Below are 19,838 nucleotides of genomic sequence, written 5' to 3'. Positions count from 1 at the left end.
CCTTAAAGTCAAGTAAGGAAGGACTTAGATTATGTACACAGAAATCTCTTCACAGTAAGACCTGGATCAGTGTTTGAATAATTAGCCTAGCTAGCTCAACACATCAAAAAAGCTATCACAGAAAATGTCCCTATATTACACCAATGACACAGTAATGTCCCTCATTACATCCCTACTCAGCTACCTTGGTAGCTCTCCATAACTTCTTTTTGTCCCAACAACCAGTATGTTAGCTGCCAAATGATTAGCTAATTCTATTTCTTAATTCTTAGCTCTGTATGTAATTTCCCTTCTAATTTTTTTCAAATATTAGTATGGACTTGTTTATTCCTGTTTTATTCAATGGATTATTTTATAGTGATAGTGACCATCCTTCTCTTGACTTCAATCTCAGAAATTTTTTCCGCTTTTCGTCATTAAGCGTATTCTGCATAAGTTTTTCATAGATAATATTTATTAGGGGCAGGAAGTTATTCCTAGATCACTAAGAGATGCATTTTTAAAATTATGAGTGGATATTGTAGGCTTTTTTAATCCATTGAGATAATCCCTTTTTTCTTTGTTGGTATAGGAAATCATATTAATTTTATTTTCAAACATTATAGCAACGTTGTATTCCTGTGATAAATACAACTTCATCTTGAAAATACAACCTGTATTTAGTTTGCTAAATTTTGTTTAGGATTTTTTTCCCCTTTATATCATAAGACAGATTCTTATTTCTTGTAATATCCCTAATTTTTCTAGTCTTACATAATAAAGTGGTTATGGCATCTCTCTTTATTTATTTACTAGTTTGTACAGAGTTGGTATTATTTCTTCTTTAAATAAGAAATCCGGCAAGGCCCTTTAATTTTACGATTTTCTTTGTGAGAAAGTCTTAAGTCATAAATTCTATTTCTTAGCTTGGACATGATAATTTCCTGAAAATATATCAATTTTATCTGTTTTTAAAATTGTTAAATATTTTATCATTTCCATTGATTTAAAAATGTCAATTTTTAATGTTTATAAAATCAGTAAAAATGTCTCCCTTGTCCTTTCTTATATTGGAATTTTGTGCTTTCTCTTATTGTCCCCTTAAACATTATTACCAATGATTTATCAATTCTACTTGTGTTATTTTTTAAAATGCCTTTATCAGTATATCATAGTTATACATAATAGTGGGGCTCATTATGACATATTCATAACTACCTATAACCTTGTTGGCTCTATTTCAGTTCCCATCTATTTGTGTTCTTATAGAACCAACTTTGGGGTGTTTGTTTGTTTACCTTCTTTGAGTTGGGGTCTCACTATGTTTCCCAGGCTTGCCTCAAACTCCTGAACTCAAGTGATCCTCCTGCCTTTGCCTCTTGAGTAACTGGGACTAATCAAGTAATAGTCCACACTTGACTTTTGATTTTAATGACTTTTTGGCATTATATATTTATTTTCACCTTCATGAAGGTCTATACTTACTGAAATTTGTTAAATCTTTGTAACCCAGCCCATAGGCAGTTTTGATATATGTTTCCAAGGACTTAAAAATAATATGCATTCTTCAGTTATCAAAGCAGTGTCAATTCAGTCAAGTTTGACTGTAGTGTTGATCAAACCTTTCAAGTACTTACTGATAGTTTCTGTCTGCTCACATTATCAATTACTGAGAGTAGTGTATTCAAATCCTCTGTTATGAGTGTAGAATGATCTCATTTTCATTGTATTCCATCAATTTTTCTTTATAGATTCTGAGGGTATGTTGTGAGATGGATGCATAGACATTTTCAAATGTTACAGGTTCTAGGGGTGATGGCTTTTCACTAACTTAAAAATCTCTTTTTATCTTTATCAATGCCTCTTGCTTTACTTTGTCTGATACTAGTAGACATACGTTCATTTTTTTTCTTTTTGGTTGAGGATGAACATAATATCTTTATTTTATCTATTTATTTTTTTAATGTGGTGCTGAGAATCGAACCCAGCCTCACACATGCGAGGCAAGCACTCTACCAGTGAGCTACAGCACCAGCCCTACATTCACTTTTTTTTTTAAAGAGAGAGAGAGAGAGAGAGAGAGAGAGAGAGAGGGGGGGGGAGAGAATTTTAACATTTAATTCTTAGTTTTCCGCGGACACAACATCTTTGTTTGTATGTGGTCCTGAGGATCGAACCCGGGCCGCACACATGCCAGGCGAACACGCTACCTCTTGAGCCACATCCCCAGCCCTACATTCACTTTTTAATAATTTTCTTATGGAATTTGTATTCCATTCTCTCTCTTTTTTTAAATTTGTTCTTTTCAGTTACACATGACAGTAGTATGTATTTTGACATATTATATATTTATGGAGTATAACTTCCCATTCTTGTGGTTGTACGTGATGTGGAGTTACACTAGTGTATTCCATTCTTTGTTTATCTCAGCACTTAAAGACACTATTCCATTGTCTCCTGGATTCTATTGTTCCTGTCTAAAAAAGTCAGTTATTAGGCTTACTTTTACTTCTTTGAAAGTAACATATCTTTTGTATCTGCTTTCAAGGTTTTCTTTTCTTTTTTAAAAAAATATTTTTAGCTATAGATGGACACAATATCTCTATTTTTTTTATTGGTGCTGAGAATTGAACAGTGTCCTGCACACATGCTATGCAAGTGCTCTACCACTGAGCCACAACCCCAGCCCTCAAAGTTTTCTCTGTGGTTTTCTTTGGCTGTACTATGATATGACCATGCGGTTTGCCTTTTATTTGTTTTACTTCAGGTTGCAACATTTGGTTCAATTTTTTCATCAGTTCCTGCCTCAGCCTCTTGAGTAGCTGGGACTGCTCAATTAATAGTCCACACTTGACTTTTGGTTTTAATGATTTTTTTCATCATGTATTTATTTTCACCTTTGTAAAGGTCTAAATTTGCTGAATTGTTCAATTTCATTATCTGCCGTTAACTCTTCAACTCTTGCATCTACCACACTGTCTCCATCCCTTGTGGAACTCCAAATAAAAATGTATCCAAACATTTCATTGTTAGTACAATGATAGTACAATGAGTATCTCTTACAATATTGTATGTATTTTGTACCCTTTTGCTTCTCCAAGCTTAAGTGTATTTATTTTCTTCTGACCCATTTTCCATTTCATTCATTTGTTTGTTCAGTTTTTCTAATCTGCTATTAAACTCATGCATTTAATTCCTACTTTCTTTCATTGATGATAATTTTTTTTTATTTCCACAGATTTCCTTTCTTGTTGCTTCTAAAATTCTCCTCTTGTCACTTAATTTCTTGACTATATATCATATAATCATTTTTTTGTACTCTGGGCTGGACTGATTATTTTTAACTCAATATATTTTAAAAAAATATTTATTATATTTTTAGCTGTAGATGGACACAACATAATACCTTTAATTTCATGTGGTGCTGAGGATGGAACCCGAGTCCCACCCATGCTAAGCGAGCGTTCTACCACTGAGCCACAATCCCAGTCCCTCAATAAATTTTTTAATGAGACAATATATTGAAAATATTATACCAAGGGCTGGGGATATGGCTCAAGTGGTAGCGTGCTCGCCTGGCGTGCGTGTGGCACGGGTTCGATCCTCAGCACTACATACAAAGATGTTGTGTCCGCCGAAAACTAAAAAAATAAATATTTTTTTTAAATAAAGAAAATATTATACCAAAATTTACATCTACTTATTCACATTCTTATTCTTAGACTTCTGCAACAAAGCAAGTGATTCCCTGTAATAATAATTCTTATGCTGGCCTCAGAAATATTCAAATGAGGAAAGCAGTAGGCAGTCTCATAAAACTATGACAGGGTCTCCATAAATATCTGGCATTTTCTTGATGCTCTAACTATAATTAGAAATGTACCTGATGGAACCTGCTTAACCTTAATGTCTTCATCAAAAGCGACCACAAAATAGAACTTTGTCTTCCGCATTCCTCAGTACTAAGTAGTCACCTACATAGAAGTTACTTTGTGAATAGTTATCATGCAAACATCAGATCCTTGATATTCCTTAGCAATACTTAAAATTCTGCATTAACTTCTCAATTAACTCAGTGGGACAAACAAGGTGCATAGACAGCCCATCCTTGTACTGTGCTCAGATTGGCTCTAATGAACAATTGATAAATTTGTCATCAATCTGGATGTAGGTGAGCCCATATTGACAACGTGAATAGGAAATTAATGAGGAAATTCTCTTTCCCAATATAATGGAAATTTTATTGACTTTGTTTTTAGGGTCTGGTTTATTTTCTTTTTAGCTTCTTACCTCAGAAGCCATGCATTTACTTCATGGTCACACATTTCCTTGTTTTCTTTTGCTTCCAAATGTTTGCCATGCGACTAGTCTGATAACTTGCTGTCTCCAAAATCTCAAGCCAAGCATGGTTATTTTAAATTCCACATTTAATGGAATTTGAATTTCCTTGGAGTGTATTTCTACTACTCTTACTGATTTATTTTAGTATGAGCAGTTATTTATTTAGTATGAGTCAAATATTTTGCATAGAAAAATATCAGTTCAGGGTCTCAATGTTATTATCTTCAAAGATGATTTACTTCTGTCTCCTGCATGCAATAAGGGGAGAAGGAAATTATTTTAGTGCAATTGGGAATTGAGTTGATGCAAAGCTGGATTTCAGAGGCTTTTGAGAGCTCATCTATTTCTTGTTTATCTTCATTTCCAGGGTTTATCTCTTTAGAGTTCTAACTAGAATTCTAAGGTGTTTTCCAATCTCCCCCTCTCCATAGCCAGCCTAATTTTTTCCCCAGGTCTCAAATCAGCTGTCCAAAGCTCTGCTCAAATACTCTACTTCTCAGCCAGCTTTTTAATTAGCAAATGACAAAGAGAACAATACACCAACTGCTGGAATCACACCTTAATGAAGTTTGATATGGTTTTTGATTTAGTCCCTGCATTTTTTCTTCCTTAATATCTCTGATAACTTGAAACATGTTTATTTATTTTGTCCAGCTTTTTTACCCAGGTTTTCTTGGCTACGAGATTAGTCTGAAGTAGATCAGTCTATCAATGTAAAAATTGGTTGCCATATATATCTTCAGCATACTTTATGAGATGTTGCCTGTCATTAGTAATGAAAACACTATTTTTAAGAAACACTGAGAACCTAGAAATGTTAATATTACCTAAAATATTAATGAAAGTGAAAATTATAAAATCAATATAAACATCTCTTTACATTCTATTTACCATTGGTATTGACAAAATCATAATTTGAGTAGCAGAATTCTTGGAGTAAACAGAACAACAACTTTGATATTTTATCTTTATTCCTTTTAAGCTTGGCTCCTCCTAACAATTTTCTATATTACTGGTCTCTCTATATTATCTCTTGAAAAAAAATTGTATACTAATATATATAAGTACTTTCAAAAGGTTTTGTAGAGACCAGCAGGACATTTTAAATGTTATATGGTATATGAAACAATTCATATATATAACTAGACAGTGCATTGCAGGATGTTTAGCCTCCCTGAGCTTGATAATTCTTAAACAAAAATGCTTTCTCCAACTGGAAGAAATGATTTTTTTTTTTTTAACCAGAGATCGAACACAGGAGCACTGAGCCACATACCCAGAGATATAGGGTCTTGTTAAGTTATTTAGGGCCTCACTAAGTCGCTGAAGCTGGCTTTGAACTCACTGTCTTCCTGCTTCAGCCTCCCACTGCTGAGATTAAAGGTGGATGTCATGGTTGAAAGAAAGGATTTTGACTGTTCTAATTACAAAGAGATGATAAATGTTTGAGGCCAAACATATGCTTATTCTGATTTGCATATTACACTATGTAAAAATGTACTGAAACATCACAAGGTAATCCATAAATATGCAGAATTATTTTTTAATAAATAAACTTATTTATTAAGTTTTAAATAGGCAAAACTGGTCCTAACTTCAGGCTGCCAGGTGCAACTGGAACAAGTTCAGACCTATGAGATTCAGAGGATGGAATTTATTAGAATACACAAAGATGTCATTTATTCTACCTGTCCAACCACATCCCTCTTTTAATCAGCTTTTTCCTTACTGCTACCAAAAGACCTGATAAGAACAATTTTAAGGAGGAAAAGTTTATTTCGGGGCTCATGGTTCAGAGGTCTCAGTCCATAGATGGCCAGCTTCATTCCTTGGGGCCTGAGGTGAGGCAGAACATCTGGTGTAAGAAAGCAGCTCAGAGCATGAGGGTCAGGAAGCAGAGAGAAAGCTCTGCTCATAAGAACATAACATGAACCCCAAAGCACACCCCAGGGACCCACTTCCTCTAGGCACACCCTATCTGCCTAGAGTTATCACAAGTTAATCTCTATGCTGGGGAGGGGAATTTAAGCGCTGATTAATCAGCTCAAGGCTGTTGGAACAAAATCATTTCACCTTTCAACTTTCTTGCATTGTCTCATACATGAGCTTTTGGGGGACATCTCACATCTAAACTATGACACAACCCTTTGCAAAATTACATGTATTATTTATGTGATTATTGTGTGGTATTGACCTTGAAGGAGTCAAGAGAGAAAGAGCAATGTCTTACAGAGTAGTTCAGATGAAGGCTGTTCACTGTGGTATTAATGTTTTTCTTTACTCTTTCTCTCTTTTTATTCATATGTTACTACTTGAAGTCCTATGGCTTGGGATACAACCTCACCAAGATTCCAACCAGTACAAAAGGATATACTCTTGGAGCCAGAACAGCTATGAGGTTTAAGCCAGTCAACAAGGTAAAATGCTGGGATTTTATGATGATCCATGTGACTGCATGAAAAGTTTGGCATTAGCTTTGCAGAAGTGTGTGTATATTGGGAGAAGAAAAACAGTTCACTGAGAAAATAGTCCCAACAAAGGATTTTAGTGCTGAGATGAATGAGGTCAAAATACTGGAAACTGCATTTATATACATCATAGTATCCTGTCAGTTAAAAAACAGGTTCTAATTTTTCTATCCTTTTGTGAGATTGGATTTTAAGTCTAATCTTTAGTAAAGGATCCTAATCTCTTTCTCTCACTCTCTCCCTCCCTCTCCTTCTCTCTCTCTCTCTTTCTCTCATGAAGTGGGTGGGGATGGAACCCAGGGACATACTAGGTAAGTACACCACCACTGAGCTACATCCTTGGATCAAGAATCCTAATCTCTGATTGGATGTTTACTTCCATGGAAACTCAAGGGACACTGGCTCTCAAAATTTCTCAGTGGGACCATGGGCATAGTGACTGCAAAAGTTGTCTTGGTTCTCTGCTCAGTCTAGGTTTATTACTATAACCTATACATCCAGCATGACTGACTCACATCTATAGCTTGGTTTTCTATCCACATAATCCTATTTGTATATCTTGAAATGGCTAAGGAAAAGGACAGTTGAGGTTTTTTGAAATGGAAGCATTTCTGTGTAGGTGTGTCTCCCTTTAACACATTGATTTTTTTTTCTTGGTAATAGGAATCGATACTTCACCCAGGCAAGTATCAGAGAGTAGAGAATTGGAAGGAAAAAACAAAGCAAAGTTTTGTTCCATTTAATTGCCTTGATGCCTTGATTTCAGAGCTATTCAAAAGACAATTTTCCTGGGTATGTCTCCTCTTTTCTCTAGTATATTTCATCAGTAAGCAATAGGAAAAGGAGTCCATACATCAGTGATTATAACAAAACCCTCCCACTAAATAAAAAAACCACTCAACTTTAAAGATTTAACCTCTTACCTCCTAGGTCTCTGGCCTTGTGTAATTGCAAAATCACAGTTATTCATTAGTCAATATTTACTAATATACCAAAGAGTTTGGGTTCGTTTGTTTGTTTATTTTTGTTTGTTTTGTTTTCCAAGTACTGAAGCCCCATTTACTTTTTAATTTTGAGACAGAATCTCACTAAATCACCAAGGCTGACCTCACACTTGTGGTCCTCCTGCCTCAGCCTCCTGAGTCCCTGATAAGACAGATCTGTGCCATGAAACCTGGCTACTTTGTAGGTTGTACTTTGTAGGTTGCAGAGTTCTTGCAGTAAACCCACCTCACGAGGCTCTGAGCTTGGACTCTAGAGTCCAAATAGATGAGAAGTAAATACACAAGGAAATACCAATAGTAGTAAAGAAGGTGACCATGTAATTTATCTGTCCATCTATGACACTTCTGAGATTGAAAGGGAAGCAGCCATGAGCTGGGGCTGTTGTGGACAAGCCAGGAAGTAGAGTGACCAGGAAAGGTGCTATGAGGAAACTTTAAACAGGACCATGATGTGAAGGTAGTGGGTGGTTAAGAAAGGATGCTCTGAGCACATCACACTTGATCTGATTTTTGAGTGACAAGATTGAGCCAGCCTGGAAAGATCTGGAGACAGCGCACCCTGGACAGGAGAGGTCAGGAATGCAAAGGCTGTAAATTGGGAAAGAACTTGGTGTGAGGGAATGAAGAAGAAGGCTAGTATGGCTAGAGGGCAGTGAGCAAGAAGGAAGAGAGAGAGGGAGGAGAGGACTTTGTGAAACTTTAATGACACCTCACAAATCTTGGCCTTCCCTGGCCAGACAATGACCCTCTCTGAGGCTCTAATGGTCCTCATAAATGCTGATGTTGGGCCCAGCAAAAAATGTAAACTACCATTAGTGTGATGCTTGTCAGAGTTCTGTTATCTGTCACCCCCCTTTGTGTAACTTTCTGGGCTATAAAGCTGGGCTGCAAGAAAACTGCCGCTGCTGTCTTGTTACAACGGTTTTGGGAGGGAGAGTCAGCCTGGCCGGTGGAAATAATAAGCTTGCTTTAATTTGATTTTAATTAGAGTCAGTGGTCTTTTCTTGCATCCTGGTGTAACAACTGGGGATGTTAAAGCCTGGTGAGGGAACTTCTATACAGTGACATGTTCCAGCTGCTGCAACATTTATTCAGTACTCATGGTTTTTGTTTCTCTCATAGAAACACCCATCCCCAGATGACTTTACAACCTGTTCTTCCCCAACCAGACTTCAAACCCAACTGACTTCTAAAAGGGAACTCACGTCCTCCACATCGTTTCCCATGTCGTCGAGCCCCCTCATGTTCGACGCCCAATATCAGCTCTGAAGCAGCCAGAAGGAGCCATCGCCCCTTCTCCTTACAGCAATAAGGAGTTCCTAAAATTAGATGGGGAATGAAGCCAGAAATAGATAGACAGTGTCGATAGGTAAATGGAGTCAGGAGGCCAATTTTGAGTGAGTCTGGAAAGTTAAAGACTGTCCCCTGAGGGTTACTGTTTACTCTAATGTCAACCTTAGTAGGACCACTTGTGAACAAGCTAGTGGATTTCATCAAGGACAGAGTCAACACAGTTCAGATGTTGGTTCTGCATACCCACTATCAAGCCCTAGACCCAGAAGGAGGATCCTAACAAGATGTAGGGCCTGCCCAAATAGACCCCCAACTGAGGGAACCATGATTGGTTCCCAAGTTTCTAGACAAAGGGGGGAATGAGAAACTAATGTGAGTCCATTTTTAAAAATGAATAAATAACAGCATCTTCTACCTCAAGGCCTGTCCTAAGGAAGGGGGTGTGACCCTTGTCCTTGGAAAAACCCACAGAGCACTCCTAAGCACATACCCACCCTGCTGAGTTGTTTGTCTGTAAATAACAGGAGACATCTGTGGCGTCAGGTGTTGCTGACTCAGTTAGGATAGGTGAGGACCTAAAGTAACCCCCCTAGCAACCTCCAATCAGCATGAGTCAGGGAAAATACCTGGGATGCCAGATGACCCCCCAGTAGTTTATGGTGGTTGATAACATGTTGGGAAACCATGTAGTTTAGCACATACACCCTTTGTGGCCTAAACCAATCAGTTCAAAGGAATCCCCCTCTTGTATTAACCAATCACCTCTACCCAACTTGTTCCCGCCATTGAATGTACTAATCAACGTTAAGAGTTGTTGTTTGATTTTTCCCGCAGTATGGAATTATTTGCTGTATGATGTTGTGACGCATAGACTATCCCTCAAAACTGAACAAAGGACCGGGACTCACTCCCTGGGACCGCTGCATTGGGAACGGTTGTGAGTCCAGGCTCAAGCTTTCAAAAAAGACTCTTGTGTGATTGCATCGGATTCGGCTCCTGGAAGTCTAATGGGGTCCCATGAATCTGGCATAACAAAGCAGAGAGGTGGGCAGAGCCAGGCACAGTAGACAGGGAAGGGGGATCATCTTCACAGATTTGGACTGACCTTTTCTCATGCTCTTTTTTAACTGCCTTGTTTTCTTATTGATCAGGCTGGTTCCATCCTGTTGGTAGGCATCCTTAGCCTCTTAGGATAATAAAAATAATTGTGGCTCCCATTTATTGAATGCAGTGTGCACTAAGGACTTTCTTCACACATAAAGTGGGAATAAATATTGATGCCACCATAGTTTTTGATAACAAAAACATCAACTTCTTTTAATTTTCTAAATCAGAGTAAATTTGAGAATTCTATCTCAGCCATTAACTAGTGTTCCCTCTCCCAACTTAGTCTACATGGTTGGGAGGTCCAATGATCATTATTGATATGCTCTTGCCTGAAGCCAGTGGTTTGCTGCTGCTCCATCCCTGAGCCCCAGGCTCCTGGGTGCATCCTGTAGCTTCCTGTGGGGGTAATGGCTATTGTTGGCCAACCAGACATGCAAAGATGCATTGGTTCTAGGGCAGAAGGTGGAGAAGCCGAGGGCTAGAGCCCACCACAGAAGATAACCAAAGAGGACTGACTATGCTGTCTAGAAGGGTCCAGCCACTTGAGAAATCCTGGCTACATGATTAGGAACAGCCTTCTACCTCTGAGAAGTCAATGTTTAGCAACTCGATTCAGGCATCAGGTTAGTGACTTGGCCTTTGGAATTTTCCTTTTCCTTCCAGGCTTAAATTAAAATGGAGCAGGCAAAGTGACCTTGCTGCCTCCTGCCTCTGTAGGAATTCTCCTGTGGATTTCCCCTCCATACTGGCCTCCAGATCTCTCTTCCCTGCCTTTCCTGACTTTATCCCAGACCTTGGGAAGTCTTTCCTGACTTTATCTCAGACCTTGGATTGGCCCTGGATTTGTTTTCCTGTAGCTGTTGACTTGATGCCCTCCAGCACAATCAACAACATCATTTTTCTCCATCAAATGTGGCCTCGTGTTTGCAATCCTTGATGCTGTGATATCAGATTGTCCTACCCCTTACTATTTGTTAGGCACAGGGATAGAGAACAAATGGAGGCTTTCTATCATCTGTTTAAATACCAAAAAAGCTATATATTATTAAAATATGGCTTGCAGTCCTACACGAACAAATTTGACTGCACAACAACCTAGAAGATCCAGTTTGACTCTTTTTTTTTTCTTGGCATAGACAGAGGGAAGTAGATACACATTCAAGGTCAAGTTTTAATTTAGAATTCTCAGATTGCAGAATTCCGCACCAGAATGTGGCAGCTCTGTGCTCAGCTGTTAGCTCCACACAACTCCCTCTCTTCCCACCTTCATTCTGTCTTACAGACCAGGGGCCTCATGCACATACTTGTGGACATCTGGAGCTTTACATCCAAATTTCATCTACACCTGACCCTCCAACACACACACACACACACACACACACACACACACACAGGAAGAGCCTCTGGGCTAGGCATGAGCACACTAGTAAGTGGTCCACCCTCCATGATGATAAACCCAGGGAAGAAAAAGGCCTCTGCAGGCCCTAGCAGCACAGGTTACTTGTGCTATTGGGGCAGGAATCCTATGTACCTGGATCCTGGTTTAGAAAAGAAAGCATGTGGGTTTCAGACTGCCCTTAGTCTTCTCACCTCATGGGGAAGGGTGCAGGTGGAAGAACTCTAAAGCAGGGCTCAACAAATTATGGCCTATGTGTCCAACTCAGACAACTGCCTGTTTTCAGGAGTAAAACTTTATTGGAACACAGCCATGCCCAACTTCTTTACCTATTGTCTGTGGCTGTCTTCTCTCTATAATGGCAGACTGAGAAACTGAGACAGAGATGATGAGGACTGAAAAGCCTAGAATATCTCCTATCTGGCCTTTCACAGAGTTTTCCAAGCCTTCCTCTAAAGCATGGTGACAGCAGGGACCCATCTAGCTGTTTCAGGGGGTGGTCTACTTAATTTCAGGATTATCTAGTTTCCTCCGTTCTCCCACTTCTCTCCCAACACAGTGTGGACCTGGCTGGAAGGAGTGCCAGGTCTGCCCCTTGGAAACTCTCCAGAGTAGTACAATACATGGTTCTGAGGACACCAGTTAGGCCACCACTATCTGTCCTGTTGTAGGGGCTGGGCTGTCCCCACCATCTCCAGCAAGAAAGGGCAAAAGACTGAAGCCCTCATCTTTCAATGTTACCCACTATTCTTCCCATCAACACCCACTTGCTTCACTATCGTTGTGTTACCAGTCCATTTAAAAAATAATGCTATCAGAGTCACCATGTAGATTCAATGTGTGTCTTCCATTAGCTGCTAGAAACATTTCACAGAATGTTTTCTATTAAACACTAGATTTTTGCACACTAATAATAAACTAGGCACACTTTGGGAAAGGCTACCCTATACAAATCACAAATTTGATTCTGTATTCTTAATAGTCAATGATAAATAGGAAATGAAAGTTGTTACACAATTTATAATGGCCATAAAGTCAGAACAAACCAACAAGACAAGCAGAATACTTATTTTAGATTTTAAGGCCAGAAATATACTTCCTTCCAGAATTTTTATAAACATAGCACTGTATAAGTGAGGAATGACACCCCTACACAAAGATGGATGCTTCCTACAGAGAAAAGGAGGGCTTAAGTCCAAAATGCAACCAACCAAAGGAGACCTATGGGAAGCTTATAAAATGAAAGGCAGGTTTTAGCTCTCTATTGGTCTCTCCAGAGCTGTGTTGACCAATATGGTAGCCACTGGTCACAGGTGGCTACTGAGCACTTGATCAATGATTATTCCACACTAAATTATATTGTAAGTGTGGAATACACACCAGATTGAAGACTCAGTAACTAACTTTTTTGCATTAGTTAACTTTTGCAGTGTGACAAACCACTCCAAAATGTAATGGCTTAAGATAGCAACAAATTCACATGCTACAATATGGATAAAACATGAGGACATTATCCTGACTGAAATGAGCCAGTAACAAAAGGACTAATAGTTTTTGATTCCACTTTTATGAGCTATTTAGAGCAGTCAAAACCTGAGAAATGGAAAGTAGATTGGCCAACCAGGAATGGGAGTAGGAGAAAATGGGGAGTTGTTTTTTTAATGGGCATAGAGTTTTGGTTTTGCAAGATGAAAAAGTTCTAGAGATCTGTTACACAACAATGTAATCATAGCTAACACTTCTGAACTGTACACTTAAAAACAAATGGGTTAATTTTATGTTATGTGTTTTTTAAACACAATTTCAAAAATTTTAAGTGAAAATTAAAAAAATAATCAGCAACAATTTATTTAGCTCACAATTCTGTGGGTCTGCAGTTTGAGCTGGGATGAGGTAGATACTTCTGGCCTGGGCTACGCTGACTTATGCATGTGTGATCAGCTGTGGTCAACTATATAGCTTGACTTCTGGGGATTAGCTAGGATGACTAGGGGCAACTAGCCACGTTTCTTGTCATCCCTCATGTGCTCACGTGGCAGTCTTGGCTTCCAAGGATCTGAAAGTAAAAGTTGCACAGCCTCTTCAGCGCAGGGCTTAGAACTCACCATTTCACTTCAGCTGCTCTCCATTAATCAAAGCATATTATAGGACCAGCCCAGGTTCAAGGGGAAGCAGCTGCACTTTCCAAGGCAAAGAGCTAAAAAGTACTGGGGCCAGTTCTTCCAATTGCTCACACTTGTCCTGTAGTCCCCTTTTTTCAGAATAATCTATTGATCCTGTTTCCTGTATTTTATACATACAGAAGCATACTCTTTTGTACCTTGCTTTCTTTCACTTCCTCAGACATCTTTCCATCTCATCAGCATAAGAGAGGCATTCTATTATTTTTAATGGTGAATTTTTGCATTGTTTTTCTGGGTTGCCTCACTCCCATGTGTCTCTGCTGTCCTTATTGTACCTCAATATCATTTTAAAAAGTCCTCTTCAGAAATATTTTCTTAATTCTCTCCTCCTACCTCTGGTCATTTCCTTTGAACCCCTTAAATCTAGATGCTGGATTCCTTTTCTTTGGGGCTAACCTGTAGCACTTAATTTACCAGACTATAATTTTCTTTTTCCCTGTCTATACCCGTCATGATGAGCACTGTGTCTTTATTGCCAAGCACCTGCATGGTACCTGACATACTTAGGTATCTTAGGTAAGTATTAAATTGAGGAATGAATAAATAGTTTGATGGAGGTGCATTTCTACAGGGTTTACTGTGAACTTCAGTGTCCAACTCTAAGATTATAGAGGCTGGGGGCTGCACCTCCTCTTCCCTCCAACTTGTGAATCACTTTTTACCAAAAAGAAGCCTTTTAAAAAAATATCTCCTGTCTGATTTATCATTTGCAAATCAACACTTTCAGCTGTATTTTGTACACACGTTATGAGTACTACCTGCTAGATTGTAGCTCCTCATTATTTTCCAACTGTGTGTGCTCTAAATGATGCAAGCTCTCTGAAAACAAAGGTCCTTTCCTCCTTCATTCTTTCATATGCATTTGAAGAGAATTGTAGAACTATTATATAATGTTTTGTGCATCACTTATGAATGATGTGTTCAGATCTAGATACTTATTAGCTTTTACTTTATTCTGTTACTGTGAGAGGTACTTTAAAATCCCTTGTCATGATTGTGAATTTGTCTATTTCCGTCCTGAGTTCTGTCAAATTTTATTTTATCTATTTGGAAGCTGGGAACACTGAATACATAGAAATTTAGAATTGTGATATATTCCTGTTTGATTGGCCCCTGTATTATTATGAATTTTCTTTTTTTTAATCTCTTGGGATGTTTCTTGTTTTAAAACTACTTTATTGGATATCAGTAGAGCTACTCCAACCTTCTCTTAGTGTTTACATGATGTATTTTTCAATTCTTTTACTTCAATTTTGCTGTGTCTTTGAGATATGTCTTTCTTTATTAAGAATTTTTTTTAGAGAGAGAGAGAGAGAGAGAGAGAGAGAGAGATTTTTTTTAATATTTATTTTTTAGTTATCAGCAGACACAACATCTTTGTTTGTATGTGGTGCTGTGGATCGAACCCAGGCTGCACGCATGCCAGGTGAGTGTGCTACCGCTTGAGCCACATCCCCAGCCCCGAGATATGTCTTTTATAAGCAGCATATACATGAATGTTTTCTTAAAAAAGAAAATGCATTGGTAATCTTTGACTTGTAATTACAGTATTTAGCCAATTTCGATTTCTTATATGTTTAAGTGACTTTCTTAAAGCTGTCAGCAGGTTAATAGTAAAGCTCACACTAGACCTTTCCTGACTTCGAAGTCCAGGATTTTTTCTCCTTCATGACCTCAGACTTGAGTTAAAGGTTGTATTCCTTGTCCCTAGTCTTACCCCACCACTGCTGTGATCCTAGCCCTTCAAGTCCTCAGAGGGATAGGGGCAGCCTTGTTTTGGAATCACAGCCTGGGGTTCTGCCCTTACCACTGAAAGAGAGTCCAGAATAAAAGAAACATTAACAGCCTTCCATGGGCTTTCTAGAAACCCATAGCAGGGTTGGGAGGCTTTCAAAGAACAGCTCCTCTACTGACCTGCCATGAACTACTGGAAACTTCCCTGAGCTCACCTGAGAGTTCTAAGGCATAGGAGTAAGTTCAGACTCAGAAACTCAATGCACTTGTACAGATTTGGAACTGAAAATGAATCAGAGGTAGAACAGAGTCCGGGACCCAAGGTACCAGCTTCAGCACTAGCAGTACTGCTAGTGCTCCCTAACTCACCTGTTTTTTCTTTTAAGGGTAAGGGAGCCTTTAAGCATTCTGAAACACAGTGAAAGAAACACAGAAGGGACCAGTGGTGATGGGGGAGGTCAGTGTCAAGATGAGAGAAACTGCTTAGCTTTTCTGCAGGTGTACCAGGTGCACGCAGTGTCTAGGTGTCCCACTCATGGCTCTTAGCCCTACAGCAGCCCTTCTCAAACTGCATACTCAACTGAAATCCGTCCTGCAGTTCCTCGTACTTTAACTAAGACAGGTAGCATATCTGGGCATCCTTCTACAGGGTGTGACTTGGAAATATTAGAAGATCACTGCTCCCCAAAATGGCCCTGCACTAGCCTGTTTTACTGTATGTAAAATACTTGCAACAGTTACTTCTACCAAAATCAATTCACTTGGTGTTCAGAGAATGTTTGTTTGGGGATCCTATTTTGTCTAGGAAATAGATTTTAGGTGTGATATGGAAATTAACATTGGTCGGATCAGTTTCAGTCCTATGGAAGAGAAGGCACATGTACAACTATTCTACAATTATGATTTTCATTTGTGGGTTGTTTATTATGTTCTGGATTCTGACAAATATTTTTTAGTGCTTAACACTGTCGTGCAAGGTAGACATTTGCATCTCACTTTTATAAATTAGAAAAGTGAGATTAAAGAACCTTTCCAATTTCCCATACCTACCAGGTGGTGGGAAAAATTTGAAAGTAGAAAGGACTCGAACCTCCATCCATGTGGCCATTTCCACTGGTTCCACACTTTAAAGGATTCCTTTAAAAAGAAGCCATGAGTTATCTGAATGCTACAAACAAAGTGCCAAAGAGGCAGAGGTGAGGAAGGTGGTCCGCTCCAGCTGTGATCAGGGAACAGGTTCATCATGGAACAGGTTAGAGCTTGGTCTTTAAAGATAGTGATGAGGTGAGTGCAGGAGGAAAGGTACTGTATTATGTATTCCAGATGAAAGGAATAGTCTGAGCAAAAAGTCAGAAGTCAGACTGTTTTCAGCATGAAGAATAGAACAATTTAGTATACAAGGAGCTAACAGGGGGTAAAGCCAGAAAGGTAAGTTAAGGAAGACTGTGGAATCTTGAAGACAGGAAAGGAGAAAGGATTATCTTTATGAGGGAATGGGAAGACATTACATCTTAACTCACTTATTTGGTGCCACATATAGAACAGGCTTAGAAAAGAAGGAGGTTTTGACACACTGTCACAGTGACAAGCTCTAAAGGCAGTGATTGGGAGTGGAATGGAAGGTCTTAAGAAGAGGGGGAACTCCTGGATCAATGAAGAAAATTGGAGATCTAAGTGACCTGTGATTTGTGGAGATCAGAGAAGCAGAGGACTCAAAAAGACTATCCTGTGAGATCTTCAGTGGCAGAACTTTGGAGCCACTCACAGTTATACCAGCAAGGTGTTGGCCTAGGGAAAAGAACCACCTAGGGTGCCACCCAGTGGGCTCAAGGTTGGATGGCCATTATGGTGGATGCCCTGAGGCCAAACCCAGGGAAGTGTTATAGAGGGAAAGAGCCTCCTGAGCACCTAGAAACCAGCAAAGGCTGGCTCCTGAGTAGAGGGCTGGGACCAAGTAGGAGGAATAGCAATAGGAAAATCAGTAGAAGGAAAGGAGGTAATGAATTTTGGGGGAAAAAAAGAGTAGACCATAAAATTACTTAAAGAAAAAAAAAGAGTAGGCCACCATCCTCTTCATCTTGGCTTAAGTAAGGATCTGTGTTTTCACAACATGTGAATAAATGACTGCAAAGAATGAACAGATGCAAAGTTTATCAGTACTTCTGCCTGACAAAGAGGGAGTGAAATAGCCCATTAGTTGCTTCACTATCCAAATAGAGAATATAGCCCACTATACATAAAACATTTTTAATTCCACAATGGAGCTTATTAATATGACTCTCAAACTTGAGTCGAATCTTTTCTTCTTGTAAAATGAAATCAAGATAGTATTATTTCCCTATCAGTAATGCGTTCTTAAATAGATTTGAACTTTGTGAGCATTGCCAATATCAATATTTACAGGAAATCATAGCAAAGCTCAGGAGAGGAGGGGATATGAAGTCAAGAGGGGGGAGGTGAGAGGAGGGAGGCCCTCCCAGTGAGGCAAGATAGCTAAGCTCAAGTTTAAAGGATTGGGACCAATGGCCTACAACCCTAAAGCTAAAACCAATTAGATGGTGTCCTTAAAAATTAATGACACAATAAAAAAATAACATGGTGAAGCATTTATGGAGTTACTTCTTCTTGGTGAAAGCATTTTTAAATCCATTATCTTACTGAGTCTTCTCTGGGGTTGTACAGGGGAGACACTAGCACCCTACTCACAGTCCATTTAGCCATGGCAGAGATAAACCATATGACCTGCCCCAAGTAATGTAGGGAGTTCCTGGAAGAATCCAAACCAGAAGCCAGGACTCTCTGGACTCCTAGGGAACAGCTCATTTACTCCATGGGGTGGGGGATGCAGCTGCAAATTTTAAAGAGATTTATGCTATCATTCTTTCTGTGTTTCAGTTTCCAATCTGGTAAAAGGGAAAAAGAATAATGTCTACCTCATAGGGTAAGGAGTTATGAGTGAATGTAGGATAATTTCTAAGAAAATGCTTAGTCCCTAAGTACAAAGTAAGCATTAGTCATTGCTATTAGCATGCAGAGGGGACTAGGACCCATCCAAACCAGGGCTCATCATCTTTAATGTTTGCAGCTAAAGGCAATAATTTCTTAAGTTCTTTACTTCTCTCTTAGAGGGACAGAGATATTTCTAAGAGAGGTCTTCATCTCTGAAGTGCCTCCTAATAATGGATTTACTGCAATACCTAAAGTTCTCATGTTCATCTTCACCTTCCCCTTGATACTTAGATGAGAAAGTTGTTAGGAAATGTGTGGTTTCTTAAGAAACCTGTAAATCCCAGGAAGCTTTCTCTGTGATAGCTGCTCAGCCTCTTCTGGGTCCAGGCTCCGCCTACCAGCTGACATGCTCTTTCACCCACTGGGTCCAGTACCAGCCAGGCCTGCTGGGCATCAGGCCTGATGATGACCCCTATGCCTTGGCTGGAATGGGAAACTATGAGATCACCACTTTCATGGGTCTGAAACACAAGTAAATGATGAAAGAAGCCAGGGACAAAATGTTTTAACCTTCAAGAACTGTTTACACAAAACACATCCACCTCCAGAGTGACATGCCCAAAGGGCCAACAAGCGTCACAGGGTACTGCAGAGGGTCTTGTTATTCCTGGAACAGGGATGACAATCATTAATAGGAAGTGCTAGCTTCCCCAGGTGGCTGCCAATTGGAGTCCTGCTTGGTGGTCAAAGGAAAGCTAGAGAGATTTGACTACTGGTGAACTCAGATGGAGACATTTTCTACTGGAAACAGCCCATGGCTGCCATAGATGAAGTAGTCAGTCTCCTATCAGGGGCTTCACTCCTAGGGGAGTAACTAGAGCTGTGGGAACTTTAAAACTTACCAACGTTAGGACAGCTGCTCCAATCACACACAATGTAGGAAGGAAGAAGACTAAAGATAAATCAGAACAAGAAGCTGCATGGGGGGAGCTGGGGCCAAGATGCTGGATGGCCACAAACAATAATTGCTAATGACACACATAGAAGGACTGGAGCTAGGAGGTGTGTTGCCAATGAAAGTACTTTTTACTCAGCAGAATTCAAGAAAACTCTCAGTGAAGACACTGTAACTCACATGAGTGGTCAGGACCACCGGGATGACACAGATCTGGCCAGATAGACACACTCACAAAGTTTTGCACAAGAGAGCACACCAACTGGAACAAAATCACCAAGACAGATTTAAACATGATGGGCTTTTCCCTCATTTACCACCCAAACCACATCTCCAATAATCGAGAATAGTGTACCTTGTCCAAATAGCTTTGTCTTAGGGGTTTTGAAGACAAGAAAAGATTCATTAAAGTCTGTGTCAGTTTAATCC

General features: G+C 39.4%; 1 protein-coding gene across 12 annotated transcripts in view; it reads left to right on the top strand.

Annotated features, from left to right (window-relative positions):
- Positions 1-19,838, top strand: part of LOC144368244 (uncharacterized) — a 37,276-nt gene that overhangs the window by 733 nt on the left and 16,705 nt on the right. For 2 of the 12 annotated variants that reach the window (XR_013428026.1, XR_013428025.1), the window contains exon 2: positions 6,639-6,737. Coding sequence is in view for 1 of the 12 variants with exons in the window: in XM_078026997.1 (XP_077883123.1) it covers positions 6,639-6,737; positions 8,915-9,061 (246 nt within the window). In the remaining 11 variants the exon portion in view is untranslated. The other 10 variants (XR_013428020.1, XR_013428019.1, XR_013428024.1 and 7 more) reach the window with 9 other exon arrangements.

This window comes from Ictidomys tridecemlineatus, chromosome 11, assembly GCF_052094955.1.
Source record: "Ictidomys tridecemlineatus isolate mIctTri1 chromosome 11, mIctTri1.hap1, whole genome shotgun sequence".
NCBI lineage: Eukaryota > Metazoa > Chordata > Mammalia > Rodentia > Sciuridae > Ictidomys > Ictidomys tridecemlineatus.
Note: the sequence above shows the minus strand (reverse complement) of the source record. Positions and strands in the feature narration are given on the sequence as shown.